Raw genomic sequence first — 17,917 nt, 5'->3', positions numbered from 1 at the left:
GCATCAGGCTCCCTGCTCAGTGGGGAGGCCTGCTTCTCCCTCTCACACTCCCCCTGCTTGTATTCTCTCTCTCGCTGTGTCTTTCTGTCAAATAAATAAATAAAATCTTTAAAAAAAAAAAAGAAAAAGAAAAATGTACAATTTTTTGTACATTTCCCAGTTGGATGCAACAAATACTTTAAGGACAATGTATATTGGTAGAAGGATCATAAAACGTCAGGTAACTTTTCTATTTGTGTAAATTTCATCTACTATGGCCAGTTTAGGCCATTTGTCTAAGAGGATTCCTCTGTGTTACCCTTTGAAAGGCTTCCTTTACTTCCTTGTTCTGCAAGGTATAGATAACAGGATTCAGAGCAGGTGTGACCACTGTGTACATGAGTGCAGTTGCTTTGTCTGTTTCTGGAATGTGTGCAGTCTTTGGTTGAAGATAAGTGAACAAGTGCCATAGAACAGAGAAGCAACCAGGATATGAGATGAACAGGTGGAGAAAGCTTTGCGTCTGCCAGTTGCTGAGGGGATTCTCACGATGGTTACAAGAATTCGCAGGTAGGAGCACAGGATGAGCAAATAGGGATTCATAATGAAGAGCACGGAGACAGCGAGCATCACAGTCTCAATGTGGGAGGTATCAACACAAGCCAGTTTCCCTACAACCATGACGTCACAAAAAAAGTGATGAATCTTTCCTGTTCCACAGAAGGGCAGACTGAAGATGCAGGTGATCTGGGTTGACTCCACCACCACCCCAGTTGTCCAAGATGCTGCAGCCAATTTCAAACACACGCAAGGACCCATCAGGAGAGTATAATGCAGTGGGTAACAAATAGCTACAAAGAGGTCATAAGCCATGGCTGCTGGCAGGCAGCATTCTGTCAGTCCCAAGATGGCAAATATGTACATCTGAGCTGCACAGCCACCCACACTTAGGGTGTTGGTCGCCACCAGCAGGTCCACTAGCATCCGAGGCACCACACTGGTAATGTAGCAGATCTCCAGAAAAGAGAGGTTAACCAGGAAGAAATACATGGGAGTGTGCAGGGAAGGGATGACCCAGATCAGGGAGATGATGATGAGGTTTCCTCCCACAGTAAACAAGTAAATGACTAAGAACACAACAAAGAGCACAGGCTGTAACTCTGCTAGAGAGGAAAAAGCTACAAATGTGAATGTGGTACAGACGGACTGATTTCCACTCACTGTTGGCGCAGAGCCAGACATCTGTGGCGACAACAGAGAGGACAGATGATACTGAAGGAATCCAGTCACTTAGCATGGTTGTCTATCAAACCTTAGAGAAGGAGCTTTCCTAGGATCTGTGGTCTTACATGAGAACCTAGTGATTTGGGTTCCTTTTGTTAAATCTTTCTAAATAAACGCCCAGTTAAAAGGGATGCAGTATTTCTTCCTGATTTTGAGTTCTAGATCTTATGGTATTTTCACAGAAATTTAAAGAAAACAAAGGCTTTAAGTTACAGAATCTTTTTTGTTTTGTTTTGTTTTTATCTTACTGATATTCTAACCTTATACACGGGGTTTTAGGTAAGTATTATAAAAAGGTATTCTAATTGTAAAGAAGTTACATAAAACTGAAGTGCAAGGAGTAAAATATAATCATGCTATATTCAGGTTCTAAATTCCATGCTTTTCTTAAAGCCACAGTTAAGGATTTGGAAGGGAGTATATTTCCAGCCATTTATCTATTTAATTTCATACGTATTTTTACTCATTTAGATTTGAAAAGAATAAGCCAATGATTAGGCAGCTAAAATCCATGGAAACCAAAACTAATGGAATCTCCTCTCCACAACTTCAGGATAATTTTACAGGAAATTATGAATAGGAGAACATACCTATTCACAAGATGAATTTTCCTTTCCTTGTTGGGCTTCTAGACCTTCTACAATTCCAAATTGGTCATGGAATAGGCAGTATTTTTATTCTGACTAAAGACTATAGGGATTGCATTTACTGCGCAGGTTAATTAGATTTCTCTCAAGAGGGATTTCTTCAGAAATACAACAATGCACATTCGATGTAAATTTGATTTTCATTTTTTTAAAGATTTTATTTATTTTTTTTTCTTTTAAAAAATTTTTTATTGTTATGTTAATCCCCATACAGTACATCAAAAGATTTTATTTATTTATTTGAGAGAAAGAGAGAGAGAGAGCAAGCTGGGGGAGAGGCAGAGGGAGAGAGAAGCAGGCTCCCTGCTGAGCGTGGAGCCCAATGCGGGGCTTCATCCGGGACCCCGAGATCGAGACCTGAGTCAAAGGCAGACACTTATCCGACTGAGACACCCATGTGCCCCTGGTTTTCATTTTTTGAACACATTTTCCAGAGATTACATCACTTATGTCTCAATGTGTAAAAAAAGAAGTTTCTAGTGGATTTCCATCATGCAATTGAAATAATTATTGGATTTATGAATATTGACTGTAGTAATCTTTAACTCCTCAAATGGACAGTGACTGTCCAGATCTCTGTGATATAGACACAGTGCAGGGCTCCAAAGAAGGCTCTATAAACACCACAGATGGTTTTCGCTTTGTTTATTATTGGTGTTGAAATTAACAACATAAATAAATAGGCCTGATCAAGGAATTCCAAAAGTTTAATGCAACTAAGTAAAACAATTTGTCAAAACTGTGAAAAATGTGTTTTTTGCAATGTACTCAGGAAGTGTAAAAACTCTTTCATTCTCAAGGATCCTCATTCTTCAAACCTAACACATTTTCTTCTTATTTTGTTTTTCCAGTTTTATGGAGATATAATTGACAAACAAAATTGCATATATTTAAGTATACGATATGACAATTACATATGAATATACATTATGAAATACTTACCACAATTAGGATAATGAAAACATACATTACCACACATTGTTAACATTTTGTGTGTGATGAGAATGCTTAGGATATGCTGTTAGCAAAGTTCAAGTATACAATACAGTATTATTAACTATAGTCATCATGCTATACATTAGACCCCCAGAACTTATTCATCTTATAACTGAAAGCTTGTACCCTTTGACCAACATTTCTTCATTTCTCCCATTCATTCTACTCTCTGTTCCTATGAGTTCAATTTTTTTAGAGTCCACATAACTGAGATCATATAGTATTTGTCCTTCCATTTCTGGCTTATTTCACTTAGCATAATGCCCTCCATGTCCATCCATCTTGTCATAAATGTCAGGATTTCCTTCTTTTTTATGGCTGAATAATATCCCTCTTTGACATTGGTCTTAGCAATAATTTTTTGGATATGACACTGAAAGCACAGGCAAGAAAAGCAAAAATAAACAAGTCGGACTACATGAGATAAAAAAGTTTCTGCACAGCAAAGCAAAGACAGCTAAGAGCATGAACCAGACTGAGTTATTTATGAGTAAATAGAAATTAAGAAATGAAAGAAACCAATGGGAGCAACATGTTGCGGAAGTTTGGTCATGAAAACTAGGAGAAAGACAGGGTGATACCTGGAGAAGAACAGAGGGCAGGATAAGATTATTTATTATTGTTATTCATTGTGTTTTTAAGATGAAAAATCATGAGCCTCTTTAATATGTGGTGTAAAGGAACCATCTGAAATAAAACTCTTCCTCCCTCATTTGGGAAATAAAGTGGTATAAACTTTATTTTAATTTTTGAATTAAAGTATTAACTTAGAAAACTATGAACATCTCAGGGTAGAACAATTACAAACAAACATTTATCATAGTAAGATCGGTGCTTCTAGTACTTACAATGTTTGATTTGAGATAAAGATTAACTCACCCCTGGCAACAGTATTAAGATAAAACAACATGCCAAGGAATAAAACTGGACCACTTTCTTACACCACACATGAAAATAAATTCAAAATGGATGAAAGACCTAAATGTGAAACAGGAAACCATCAAAATCTCAGAGGAGAACACAGGCAACAACCTCTTTGACATTAGCTGTAGCAACTTTTTTTTTTTTAAGATTTTATTTATTCATCTGAGAAAGAGAGAGAGAACAAGCAGGGGGGAGGAGCAGAGGGAGAGGAGCAGGGAGCCTGATGTGGGGCTCGATCCCAGGACCCTGAGATCATGAGCCGAAATCAGATGCTTAATCCACTGATCCACCCAGGTGTTTCCAGCTGTAGCAACTTTTTACTAGACACATCTCCTGAGGCAAAGGAAACAAAAGCAAAAGGCAAAACAAACAAACAAACAAACAAAAAACTATTGGAACTTCACCAAAATAAAAAGTTTCTGCACAGCAAAGGAAACAATCAAAAAACTAAAAAGCAACCTTCTGAATGGGAGGAGATATTTGCAAATGACATATCTGATAAAGGTTTTGTATCCAAAATCTATAAGGAACTTATCAAACTTGACACCCAAAAAATAAATAATCCAGTTATAATAATCTTTTAATAATAATGTCAATGATGATGATAAATGGCCAATAATAGTAGCTAATATTTTGTGTTTACCATTTGCAAGATACGTGTTTGACAATTTATATATATTACCTCATTTAATTTTTTTTTTTTTAAGATTTTATTTATTTGACAAAGAGAGACACAGCGAGAGAGGGAACACAAGCTGGGGGAGTGGGAGAGGGAGAAGCAGGCTTCCTGCTGAGCAGATAGCCCGATGCGGGGCTTGATCCCAGGACCCTGGGATCATGACCTGAGCTGAAGGCAGACGCTTAACGACTGAGCCACCCAGGCACCCCAACCTCATTTAATTTTTATGACCATTCTCTGAATTAGTGTCGGTATCCTCATTACAGACAGCAGGAAACTTAAAAACAGACTTCTTAAATAATTTCCCAAGGTATTATAGGTACAAAGGTGTGGAGTTGGGCTTTGAGGTCAGGCTGTCCATATATATATATATATATATATATACATATATATATAATATTTTTCCTTTCTTTTATTTTTTTAAAATTTTTTAGTTTCTTCTAACTTCAAACCTTTATTTTTTTATTATTATTTTTAAACTATTATTTTTTATTATTATTTTATTATTACGTTATGCTAATCACCATACATTACATCATTAGTTTTTGATGTAGTGTTCCATGATTCATTGTTTGCGTATAACACCCAGTGCTCCATTCAATATGTGCCCTCTTAAATACCCATCACCAGGCTAACCCATCCCCCCACACCCCTCCCCTCTAGAACCCAGTTTGTTTCTCAGAGTCCATAGTATATCATGGTTCATCTCCCCCTCCGATTCCCCCCCTTCATTTTTCCCTTCCTGCTATCTTCTTCATTTCTTCTTCTTCTTCTTTTTTTTTTTTAACATATAATGTATTATTTGTTTCAGAGGTACAGGTCTGTGATTCAACAGTCTTATACAATTCACAGCGCTCACCATAGCACATACCCTCCCCAATGTCTATCACCCAGCCACCCCATCACTCCCACCCCCCACCACTCCAGCAACCCTCAGTTTGTTTCCTGAGATTAAAAATTCCTCATATCAGTGAGGTCATATGATACATGTCTTTCTCTGATTGACTTATTTCGCTCAGCATGATACACTCCAGTTCCATCCACGTCATTGCAAATGGCAAGATTTCATTCCTTTTGATGGCCTCTGCTCTCTCTTCTGTATAAATTGTGGTGAAATAGATGGTAGAAATTGTGTAAATAAACATTGTGAGGTTGGGAGAAAAGGAAATGAAAGACCTATGAAAGAGTGTCTCCACTCATTCTGGTTATTCCCTTCATCTTCAAAGAACTATTTGACTATAATAAAAAAACACTAAAAATCAAATGGTGCTGAGAATGTGAAAAATTGGGATTCTCATAAATTTATAACCATTGCAGAATGGTTTGATAGTTCCTTATAAGTTTAAACATACTATGACCCTTTCACCCAGAAATTCCACTCTTAGATGTTTACCCAAGAAGAAAGAAAATAAATATAAAATATACAATATGCAAAAAGAAATGTGCATGAATGTTTATAAAAAGCCATCATACTCTAACTTAGAAACAAGCCCAATGCTCATTAACAAGCGAATAAACAGATTTTGGTTTACTCATATAATACCACTAAAGATAGAATGAACAACTGACTCACTCACCCTCATGATGAACATTTAGTTGAGTGAAAGCATACAGACTCAAAATCCCATTCACTATGTGATCCAATTTACTGGAACTTTTAGAGTACCAAACAAAAATCTATGATGATAGAAATCAGAAACTGGTTGCCTTAGGGGGAGGGAAATTGACTATAAAAGCCATGAGGAAACTCTGGAAGAATTTAGTATTTTCTTTTGTGTGTGTGTGTGTGTGTACTTATATAAGATTATCAAAAAATAACTGAACTGAAAATCTGAGTTGTGTACATTATATTCTTTGTTAATTATCTATATCTATCAGACACAGATACATTTATAGGCATACCTTGGAGATATTGCGGGGCTTGGTTCCAGGCCACCATAAGAAAGTGAATGTTGCAATAACATAAGTCAAATAAATTTTGGTTTGACAGTGCCTATAAAAGTTATGTTTATACTATATTGTAGTCTATTAAGTGTGCAAAAACATTATGCCTAGAAAAATAATGTATGTACCTTAATTAAAAAATACTTTATTGCTAAAATATACTAACCATCATCCAAGCTTTCAGCAAGTAGTAATCACTGATCACAGATCACCATAATGTAATAATAATGAAAAAAGTTTGAAATATTTTGAGAATTACCAAAATGTGACACAGAGACATAAAGGAGCAAATGCTGTTGGAAAAATGACACTGACAGACTCGCTCAATGCAGGGTTGCCACAAACCTTCAATTTGTAAAAAAAAAAAAAAAAAAAAAAATGCAGGGGCACCTGGGTGGTGTAGTTGGTTAAGTGCCTTACTCTTGATTTTGGTTCAGGTCATGATCTCAGGTTTGTGGGACTGAGCCCCGCATCAGGCTCCACACTGGGTGTGAAGCCTGCTTAAGATTATCTCTCTCCCTCTCCCCACTCCCCACTCACTCTCTCTCAAAAAAATAAATAAATAAATAAAAATAATGCAGTATCTGCAAAGTGCAATAAAGCAAAGCAAAATGATCAAGGTATGCCCATATATCCATATCTCCATGGAGAGACATATAATGAAAAGCCAAAGTGTCTAGAATTATACATATACTATTTTCTGCAAATAATATCAATTTTTCCTTCACTCTAACCTTTTTATCTTTTGGTGTTTTTTAACTTAACCTTACTGCATCACACAGAAAAATATTCCAAGATTTCATGTCAAGTCTTTTGATTCCCTTAGCTTTTTTTTTTAAGTAGATACACTTTATTAAATTAAATTAAGAAAGCTGCCTTTTGTAGTAACCACCCTCCAAAATAGCCCCCAATAATCCCCATCTCCTGCTGTTCAGGTCCTTGTGTAGTTCCTTCCTACATTGCAGAAACAACGGGCAATGGGTGATCTACAAGTTTTGCAAAAAAGGGATGGATAGGGGCGCCTGGGTGGCTCAGTCAGTTAAGCGTCTGCCTTCCGCTCAGGTCATGATCTCAGGGTCCTGGGATTGAGCCCCGCATCGGGCTCCCTGCTGGGCGGGAAGCCTGCTTCTCCCTCTCCCCCCTGCTTGTGTTCCCTCTCTTGCTGTCTCTCTCTCTGTCAAATAAATAAATAAAATCTTTTTTAAAAAAAAAAGGGATGGATATGTTTATTAGTTTGAATGTGGCGATTATTTCACAACCTATATGTATATCAAATCATCAAATTGTATGCCTTAAAAATATACAATTCTTAATTGTCAAATATACATCAATAATAAAAGCTCTTGTTAAAAAAATACAAAGATTAAATTAAAAAGAAGATATTGGGTCTTGCATCTTGCTCTTTAGAATCACTGTTCTTGGAGAGGCCAGCTGATATGTCATGAGAACTCAGAGCAGCCCTATGGAAAGATTTACACGGCAAGTTGCCAACAGTCGCAACCAACTAAATAGCAATGCATGTTAGCCATCGAGAAGCCGATCAGCTATCCCAACCCAGTCTCAGATGGCTGCAGTCTTAGCCGAAATCTTTTTTTCCAGCTTTACTAAGATATAACTGACATATAACATTGTGCAAGTTTAAGGTGTACAATGTGATGATTTGATACCCGTATAGTTTGTGAAATGATTACTACAGGAGAGTTAGTTAACACCTCTATCGCCACACATAATTACCTTCTTTGTGTGCATGTGATGAGAACATTTAAGATTTACTTTCTCAGCAACTTTCGAGTATATAATACAATATTGTTGACTATAGTCACCATTAGCTCTCCAGAACCTATTCCACCTCATAACTGGAAGTTTATACCCTTTTACCAACATCTTCCCTCCCCACTCCACCCTCCCTCTGCCCCTGGCAACCACCATTCTACTCAATTTCCATGAGCTTAGCTTTTTTAGATCCCACGTACAAGTGGGAGCATATCTTGAGTGCAACCTAATTAATGGCTTTGCGCCAAAACTTCCCAGATAAACTGAATTCCGAAACCACGGAAATTGTGAGGTAATCAATGTTTATTACTGTTCTAAGTATTGAGGTACTTTGCGACACAGCGATAGATAATAGCAATAGATGATTATAATCAGTAGATTGTTTGCTGAGAGTTTTTATAAAGAATGACTGAAATACAATCAAACTCTTTGTGTGCACTTAATGAAAAGATATCATGATTTCCTACGTTTAATCTCTTAAAATGGTAAATTACATTGACTGGTTTTCTAATGTCAAATTGGATCATTTTATGTTATCATTTTTATGCATTACTGAATTATTTTTCCCAATAGCTAATTTTGGATCTTTACGTTGATGTTTAAGAATAAAATTTGTAATATTCCTTCCTAGTACAGAATTTATTGGAATTAGGTCTCAAAAGTGATTCAGCTTGATAAAATAATTTTGTAATACTAACATCTCTTCCATTATTTACACACAAAGACAGTTTGTGAAAAATTTGATTACGTGTGTGTATTTGTTTTTAATTGTTTGGTAGAAATTTCTGGTGAAGACATCTGGTTCTATATTTTGGGGGATTTCTTTTGACTACTGATTCATTCTTTAAAAAATTGTCTAATTCAATTATCTTTTTCTTCTTGAGTCAGGCTTAGAAAGTTTTATTTTTTTCCTCAGGGTTTTAAAATTTTATTCATCATATTGTTATCTTCATTTGATGCTTATTCTTTTTTTATTGGAATACCTGAAGGGAGATACCTTTTATTTACTTTTTATTTTTGTTATTTATTATTCATTATCTTTTTTAGAATATTATTCACTTTATTTTCTGAGTATATCTTGGTAGAGTATTGCCAAATTTTAATTCTTTTCAAAGAATCACTGTTGGCTCCACTAATACTCTCTTCTATACATGTATTTTGTTTCATTAATCTCTGATGTTTTCTTTGTTATTTCCTCCCATTTTCATTGGGTTTAATTTGCCATTTTTTTTAAATTCTAGGGATGAATAGTTAAGTCATTATTTTTTGATGTTATTAAAAATTATGAATTGCACTTTAATTAGAAATTTTATGAATTCCATATTATTTTTTGACAAATCAGTATGGCAGGAAGAATAATGGTTCCCCAAAGATGTCCATGCCCTAATCCCCAAAACCTGTGAATATGCTACCTTATATGGAAAAAAGGCATTTTGTAGGTGTAAAAATGCTAAAGACTTTAAGATGGGAGATTATTCTGAGCAATCTGAGTTGGCTCAATCTAATCACATGAATCCTTAGAAATGATTCTTGGAATGCAACTCTTGATCTCAGGTTCATGAGTTCAAACCCCACATTGGGAGGAGTTTACTTAAAAAAAAAATGTGTGTCAACTATCCTCAAATTAAAAAAAGTAAAAGAAAAGGATCTATCCCTCAGTATAAAGCACACAAATAGTATTTTACACACCTTTAATGTTTACGTAACTTTCACATTTACACACTATATTCGGATGAGTTTAATTTGTGTTCATCATCCTCTAAGAGCTTGATATCCTCTGGATTGACTCACACGTTAAAATCTGAAACTGAAATCTATGGACCAAAACCTAGACAAATGTAAGGTCATATTTTATCTTTATTCAAGAGCTACTAGACACCCTCTTTTACTGACATGTGTTCATTCTTTACTCTTTCAAAATGAAATTTCATCAAGTGAGAATTGCTATGTAATCTTTTTGAAATGGGATCTGTGTCTATTTTAATATTCAAACCTGCTACTTAGCACAGTGCCTGTCACTTCATAGATGAACCAAAAAAAATCTATCAGAAAAGAATCTTTGATTTGTTTTCAGGCAAATCCAAAAATACAACTGGAAAATTTTTGGCTAAGATAGTTATGATGAACTACCCACAAGATGGCAGTAATATATAGTCAGGGACTGCATTACACGTGACATTAGGAATTGGTAAGGAGCTAGACTACTGTAGAGTGGCATTTGGACAATTATACAGTGAGCTTACACTGTATTTTATCTGAATTTTGTATGTGTATGCGGGTTGAGAAAGTGATACTCATTTAGGAACAGATAATTTAGAAAAAACTCCATTGAAGTTCACCATATGTTTGGACAAGCTGATTTTTACAGTTTTTCTTGTTGAGATCTTATAAAACTTTCATTTAATTTTTTTTAAAAAACAAGCGGCACCTGGGTGGCTCAGTGAGTTAATCGACTGACTCTTGATTTCAGCTCAGCTCATGATGTCAGGGTCATGAGATTGAGCTTCATGTCAGGCTCTGCACTCAGCATGGAGCCTCCTTGAGATTCTCTCTCTCTCTCTCTCTCTCTCCCTCTGCCCGTACCCCCACTCTCCCTCTCTCCCTCTGTCTCAAATAAATAAATAAATAATTTAATGAATAAATAAATAATATTTAAAAAAATAAAACAAAAGCCTGATGTATGAATCTAGTAATGCACCATTTTCCACTGATTTTCTTGCCCAGTTTATAACTATATCCTTTATATGATGCATAGTTATTTATTTGGTACAAGTATGAAGTAAGATATATCAAACACAAGACAAATATATGATTTCACTCATATGTGGAATTTAAGAAACAAAACAGAGGAACATAGGGGAAGGGAAGGAAAAGTAAAATAAGACAAAATCAGAGAGGGAGACAAATCATAAGAGACTTAAGAGATTTTTTTTTTTAAAGATTATTTATTTATTTGACAGAGAGAGCACAGCAAAGGGAGAGGGAGAAGCAGGCTCCTCGCTGAACAGGGAGCCCGACACAGGGCTTGATCCCAGGACCCTGGCATCATGACCTGAGTCGAAGGCAGACGCTTAATGACTGAGCCACCAGGTGCCCCTAAAATCTTTTTAAAAATGCCCTTGCAACAACCCAACAGGTAGATCCTATTATACATTTATTTTTCATAAAAGATGAATTAGGATTAGAAAATTTAAGTATCTTGACAGGGCAAAGAGTTATTGAGAGGTAGCCACGAGAATTCAAATTCAGATCCTTCTGCATTTGAAATTCAATATGTTAACTTCTTAAAAATCTCTAGGACATATTCAGCCTGATAAAGCACCACTTATACATGGGAACTTTGTCTTTAAGGCCATAAATGCCTTAAATCAACTAAGAAGACAAAATGAAATTGAGTCAAATGTAATTTTGGAAAATTTCATATTTTCACCCTCATAAAGATATATTGGCTTTGAATATGCAACTTATATGTAATAGTATCTGTTGCTCTAAGTCTTCATTAGCCAATGTTTTTCTTAATTGTATAGATTTTTCTTTAAGCAACAACTACCTTTTATCATTCTTGGTCAAAATCCCAGAAAAATTTAAAATCATCACAAATTTGCAATTTGTGATGACTATTTTAATTTAATTGTGATTTCCTGAGGTTTGTATCCATTGAGCATAATGGGAGTTTGGGGTAAGAAATATCAGTACCTTTTAATCTTTCTCCTTCAATGGCCTTTTAATTGTTTAAGCTTAACTCACATATTCCAAATTAAAGTTACTAAGTTCAGTGACCATCTGGTAGGACTGTTGTAATGGTTTTCTTTTCTTTTTTTTTTTAATAGATCTATTTATTTATTTGAGAGAGAGAGAAAGTGCAGCCAGAGGTGTGGAGGGAGAGTGAGAAAATCTCAAGCAGACTGCCCACTGAGCATGGAGGTCAACATGGGGCTCAATCCCATGACTCTGAAATCATGACCTGAGCCAAAATCAAGAGTTAGATGCTTGACCGACTGAGCCACTCAGGCGTCCCTGGTTTTCTTCTATGTCAATGTGACTCATGAGTAGATTGTGAGCTTGTAAAATTAGTTTAGTAGTGCATGTATATGTGTTTAATATGCTAGCATAATAAAATCAAGGATAGAATAACATAGCAATTTATGAGAAGAGTTTATGGAAACACCTGATACACAGTAAACACTACCTGACTGATAGTATTATTGTTAGAATAACAGAAAATATAGATTGGATCCCATATATGAAAGGGTATGCTTTAGTTATGCATATATTATATTTTGAGTGAAACGTAAAATTCAATTCTTCCTGTAAGATGCAAGCAAAAATGTTCATAAGGCATTCACTTATTGCATATCATATGTAATTTAAAATCCATGGCTTCTTCAGGGAATTTATAATACAACTATTATGTTTCATATAGTTTTATTAAATTTGACGTAAGTCACAGAGTCACAAAGTCTTTGAAGATTGTGAGCTTGTAAAATTTTTTTTAAGCTTGTCATCCTCAATTTACAAATTGATTTTTTCTTTAGAGTTCCAAAAGCTAATTAATAGGGTCATTATTCTATCTGAAGAGGTGATTAAAAGGACTCATTTGATGAGTTGTTCACCCCCCAAAATGCTAAAATTTTCATCACTAACAACAATTCCAGTCTTCTTTGGACAAATATTTTCATCACTTTTTTTATGGTGATATCATTCACTTTTTTAGTTGTAGTGAAAAAAACATTTTGTAAGGAGTTTTTCTTAAGTTTACAGTCCCATAGATCTCTTCCATATATACCCCCATATTGTTATTTAGAAGCATTTCTGGAAATATTTCTTCCAAATATCCATAAGTTTGAGTGTTGGAGGATGTCTTCAAAGGCCAAACCTGGTACTCCTAAAATAAGAATTGGTTAGATCAGTTACTTTACATGTTATCCAATCCTGTCACATGTATGAGAGCTGAGATAAGAAGAGCAATTAACATGTTGATATTTCAACGTAGCTTAAAAAGTCTATCTCTGCTTTATTTCAATGGTGGTCAGGTCAAATTAGTGAATCCAATCCAATGTATAGCATTGCTTTATATTTATATTTAAAAGGCAGGAAATAACACTTCCCCAAGAGAGTTTTAATTTTAGTTAGGAGACAAAACTTAAGAGCAATTAATAAAAATACAGTTATATAATGAGGAAATAAAGCAAAATTCTCAATTGCCAAAATCAATGCAACAAAATGCACATACATGCACATTTATAAACTCTCACTATAAAATAATATCGATAGTGAGTGCTGTGGATTTTCAAATAGTAGAGTGAATAAAATGTACTGAAAATGCTGATTCATTATGGAACGAAACCTACATACTTGGTAGTCAGATAATCATTATTTTGAATTCAGGATCCAATACTCAATAACTATTTATCCCCCATAACCATCATCTCTGTCACAGGCTTGTCGCAAAGTCGCAAAGTGAGTTTTCATTGTGCTACTACAATTCAGCATATTCAGAAAGGAGGGAACAGTGATGATTTACTGACCACTTAGCCTCTGGACTCTTCATTTTGTGTCTTAGGAAAGGCAAAAACCATTTCCCATGGAGAAAGTGAAGGCCAGATAGTATTTTACCAGACTCCCTTAGAGCTAGTTTGTGGGCTTGTATGCTAAGCTCAACTAATCAGATTTTGAATTCTGATTTACGGATGCAAAGAAATGGGGACAGTGGGAGTTCACATGAAGCCAGCGGCTCCCAGTGTCCAGGGGCAGTGGAGACTCCAGTGGCAGGGGCGGTCCCCAGCGTCCAGTGCTGTAGTACAAGCTTAAACTCTGGTGTCCATGTTTTTGTTGTGGCCACATTAATGTGTTTACACAACTGAATCTGGATTTTCACTGTGGTCCTGACTGCTGCTTACTCTTGCATTTCCCTTCCCATTTTATATGCAGTATACTTCTCAACATCTTTTCAATATCTTTCCTGTGTAAATCATCAAAAGTCAGTTTCAGGTTTTTTGGTTTTCTTTGTTTTGTTTTAATGAAGAAGTCTAATGGATAAAAAACAAATCAGGAACATCATTTGACTGAATTAATTTGTAAGTTCCATCAAAATGGCTTGCACAGAAGCGTTATGAAATGAACATTCTAAATCTAGAAGAAAAAATTACATATGTGAATGTATATATGGAATATATTGATATGTAGAGAGAGAAACCCCTTTTCATCATAAATTAGATGGTAATAACCTTCTGTGTGTGTTTTAAGGCCGTCTGAAGATGGTGCAGAAATAATTTTAAAACAGGGCCTTTGGATGTGGCCTTAAAAACTATGATGATGGGCGCCTGGGTGGCTCAGTCAGTTAAGCATCTGCCTTCAGCTAAGATCGGCTCAGGTCATGATCCCAGGGTCCTGGGATCGAGTCCCGCATCGGGCTCCCTGCTCAGTGGGGAGTCTGCTTCTCCCTCTGCCCCTGCCCCCACTCCTGCTTGTGCTCTCCCTCTCCCCCCTTGCAAAAATAAATAAAATAAAAAAACTATAATGATATTACTAATTTTCAGATTAGTTGGATATATTTTCTCTATCTACAACCATTGATAAATTTGTAGAGAAATGTTTGATAGAAAAAAATTGATAATTTGTTTAATCAACTTTTAAAATTTTAATGTGAAAAAAACCTATATATGAATAAAGCAAATGCAAACATGTGGTAGAAAAAAGTAATCTTACTTTTTAAAACCTAGATGCATATACATCAAGTAATATTTGATGCGGGAGCCAAAAATACTCAATGGAGAAAAGACAGTCATTTCAATAAATTGTGGTAGGACAATTGGATAGTCACACGTAAAAGAATGAAACTAGACCCATATCTTACACCACTCACAACATTTAATCAAATTAAAGACTTAACTGTAAGACCTGAAACCATAAAACCCCTAGAACAAAACAGGGAAAATGCTTCTTGACATAGGTCTTAGCAATGATTTTTTGATATAATACCTTAAGCAAAAGCAACAAAATAAAAAAATAAACAGGTGGGAGGGACTACATCAAGCTGAAAAGCTTCTGCACAGCAAAAGAAACAATCAGCAAAATGCAAAAACAACCTATGGAATGGGAGAATGTATTTGCAAATTATAAACTTGATACAGGATTAATAGCCAAAATATATAAAGAACTCATACAACTCAATAGCTTAAATCCCCAAATAATCCAGTTAAAAATGGCCAGATGACCTGAATAGATATTTTTCCTAAGAATATATTCAAATGCCCAAGAAATACATGAAAAGGTGGTCAAAGCCACTAATCATTAGGGAAATGCAAATTAAAACCACTGTGGAAGATCACCTTGGACTTGTTGGAGTGGCTGTCATCAAAAAGACAAGAGATAACAAATAGTGGGGAAGATGTGGAAAAAAAGGAATCCTTGTACACTGTTGATGGGAATGTAAATTGGAACAGCCACTATGGAACATAGTATGAAGTTTCCTCAAAAAAATTAAAGGGAGAACTACCGTATGACTTAGCAATTCCACTTCTGGGTATATATATCCAAAGGAAATGAAATTACTATGTAAAAGAGATATATGCACACCCATATTCATTGCAGTATTATTTACAATGTAAAATATATTTACAATACATATATGCAATGGAATACTATTCAGCCATCAAAAAGAAGAAAATCCTACCATTTATGACAACATGGATGGACCCTGAGGGCGTTAGGCTAAGTAAAATAAGTCAGGCAGATAAAGACAAGTAATGTATGATCTCACTTATATGTGGAATCTAAAAAACACTCATAGAAAAAAAGATCAGATTTGTGGTTACCAGTGGCAAAGTGTACAGGTAGGGAATACATGAAGTTGGTCAAAAGGTACAAACTTCCAGGTATAAGATAAATATGTACTGGGGATGCAGTCAGTGTACAACAGCATGACTACAGTTATGGTAAATTTGAGAGTGGCTAAGAGAGTAGATCCTAAAAGTTCTTATCACAGGGGACAAAAATTTGTAACTATATGAGGTTATGGATGTTAACTAAACTTATGTGGTAATAATATGGTAATAGACATATATCAAGACATTACACTGTACACCTTAAGCTTATATGGTGCTATATGTCAATTTCATCTCAATAAAGTGGGAAAAAATAAAATCAGTGAAATCTGAAAATAAAAATAAAAACCTAGGTGCTATTTCTGGCTCTTTCATTAACTATCTTGTTGACCTTGGTCAAGACAGAAACTCCTTGAGACTCACTTTGATCATCTATAAAGGAGCAAGTTCTAAAATTATATGAAACAAAAATTTGACAGCAATAAATATCAATGTATGGATTATAAATGGCAAAGTGGTTTGGAGATGGGGTAGGAATTTTCATGAACAAATTTGCAAAAGGAGCTTAAGTTTAAGTTGAAAAAGAAGCATGCCTTGTGTTTGGCAAGGGAACACAAACAGCGAAGGGCGAAAAGAAAGTGAGGGAAGCTGTTTGCATGTTAATTGGCATTTTCTCTTTTTTTTATACACTTGTTTATAGATTGGGCTTTTTTTTTTTTAATTTACAGGCTTATGTTTTTAATAATTATCAGGGTATTTGATTTCTCTTCAGCATATTCCATACAACATATATGATCACTGTTGTGAATTGAACTGTGTCCTCCCAGAGATAAGTCAAACTCTTAATAGCGGATATGTGTGAATGTGACTTTATTTGGAAATAGGGCATTTACACATGTAATCAGTGTAAGATAAGGTTATGCTAGATTGGGGTGGGCCGTAAATCCAACGACTAGGGTCATTATTGAAGGAGAGATTCAGAGACACAAAGATACACAGATCCACAGGACCGACAGCCACGTCAAGATGGAGGCAGAAGCTGGAGAGACGCAGCTGCAAGCCAGGAGTACCAAGGATTGTTGGCCAGCACCAGAAACAAGAAGAAAAGCATGCAGCAGACTTTTCCTCAGAGCTACCAGACTTCTGGCCTCCTGAACTGTGAAAGAATAAATTCCTGTTGTTTTAAGCCACCGGTTTGGGGTAATTTTTTATGGCAGCCCTAGGACACCAATACGGTCACCACAGCTTTTATAGCGATTAGGTGATTCTTCATGAGCTGTGTGGTGGATGGATAGGAAAATGGCCATGTCCTTTGCAATGTTACTCTGCAGCTCCACTCAGCAGGAAAATGTCTGTTTCTCCTCCTTTGAATTTAGCCTAGTCCTGTGACTTGCTTTTGCAAAGAGATGCGACAGAGGAATGTTGTGACAGTTCAGAGTGTAACAATCAAGAAGCCAGGCAAGCATCCTCTCTCTCTCTGTTGCACCCACACAATTCACATGAGAACAAGCCAAGGCTAGTCTGCTGGAAGAGACACCTATTGAAGCTGAGCTGATTCATCCCTCCTGAAGCCATTCTAGATGAGAGCACAGCCAGTTGGTTCCCCAGGATGTGGGAGAACCCAGTCCATATCAACAGAACTGCCTAGCTGAGCCACAGACTTATGAACAATAATACCTGCTTGTTGTTTTAAGACCCTAAATTTTGGGGAGCTTTGTTATGTAGAAATGGCAAAGTGATAAAAGATGCATGACTAATTCATAATTCCTGGTTAAGGATCACATTTGTCAGATCTATCTTGACTCTAACTAAATTGTTCCCACAGTAAAGCATGGTGCAGAGAAGCTGTAAATGTTAACCATGTA

At 35.7% G+C, this 17,917-nt stretch overlaps 1 protein-coding gene across 1 annotated transcript; it reads right to left on the bottom strand.

Annotated features, from left to right (window-relative positions):
- Window positions 1–262: 262 nt before the first annotated feature.
- On the bottom strand, window positions 263–1,221 carry LOC123839429 (olfactory receptor 10A4). Its single transcript, XM_045868916.2, is given in 2 exon segments — window positions 263–441; window positions 444–1,221. Coding segments are annotated over 2 exon segments (957 nt in total).
- Window positions 1,222–17,917: the final 16,696 nt, after the last annotated feature.

This window comes from Mirounga angustirostris, unplaced genomic scaffold (genome assembly GCF_029215605.1).
Source record: "Mirounga angustirostris isolate CCGP_5_RB_7025 unplaced genomic scaffold, mMirAng1.0.hap1 SCAF_5, whole genome shotgun sequence".
NCBI classification, from domain to species: domain Eukaryota; kingdom Metazoa; phylum Chordata; class Mammalia; order Carnivora; family Phocidae; genus Mirounga; species Mirounga angustirostris.
This window is presented reverse-complemented; position numbering and strand designations above follow the sequence as displayed.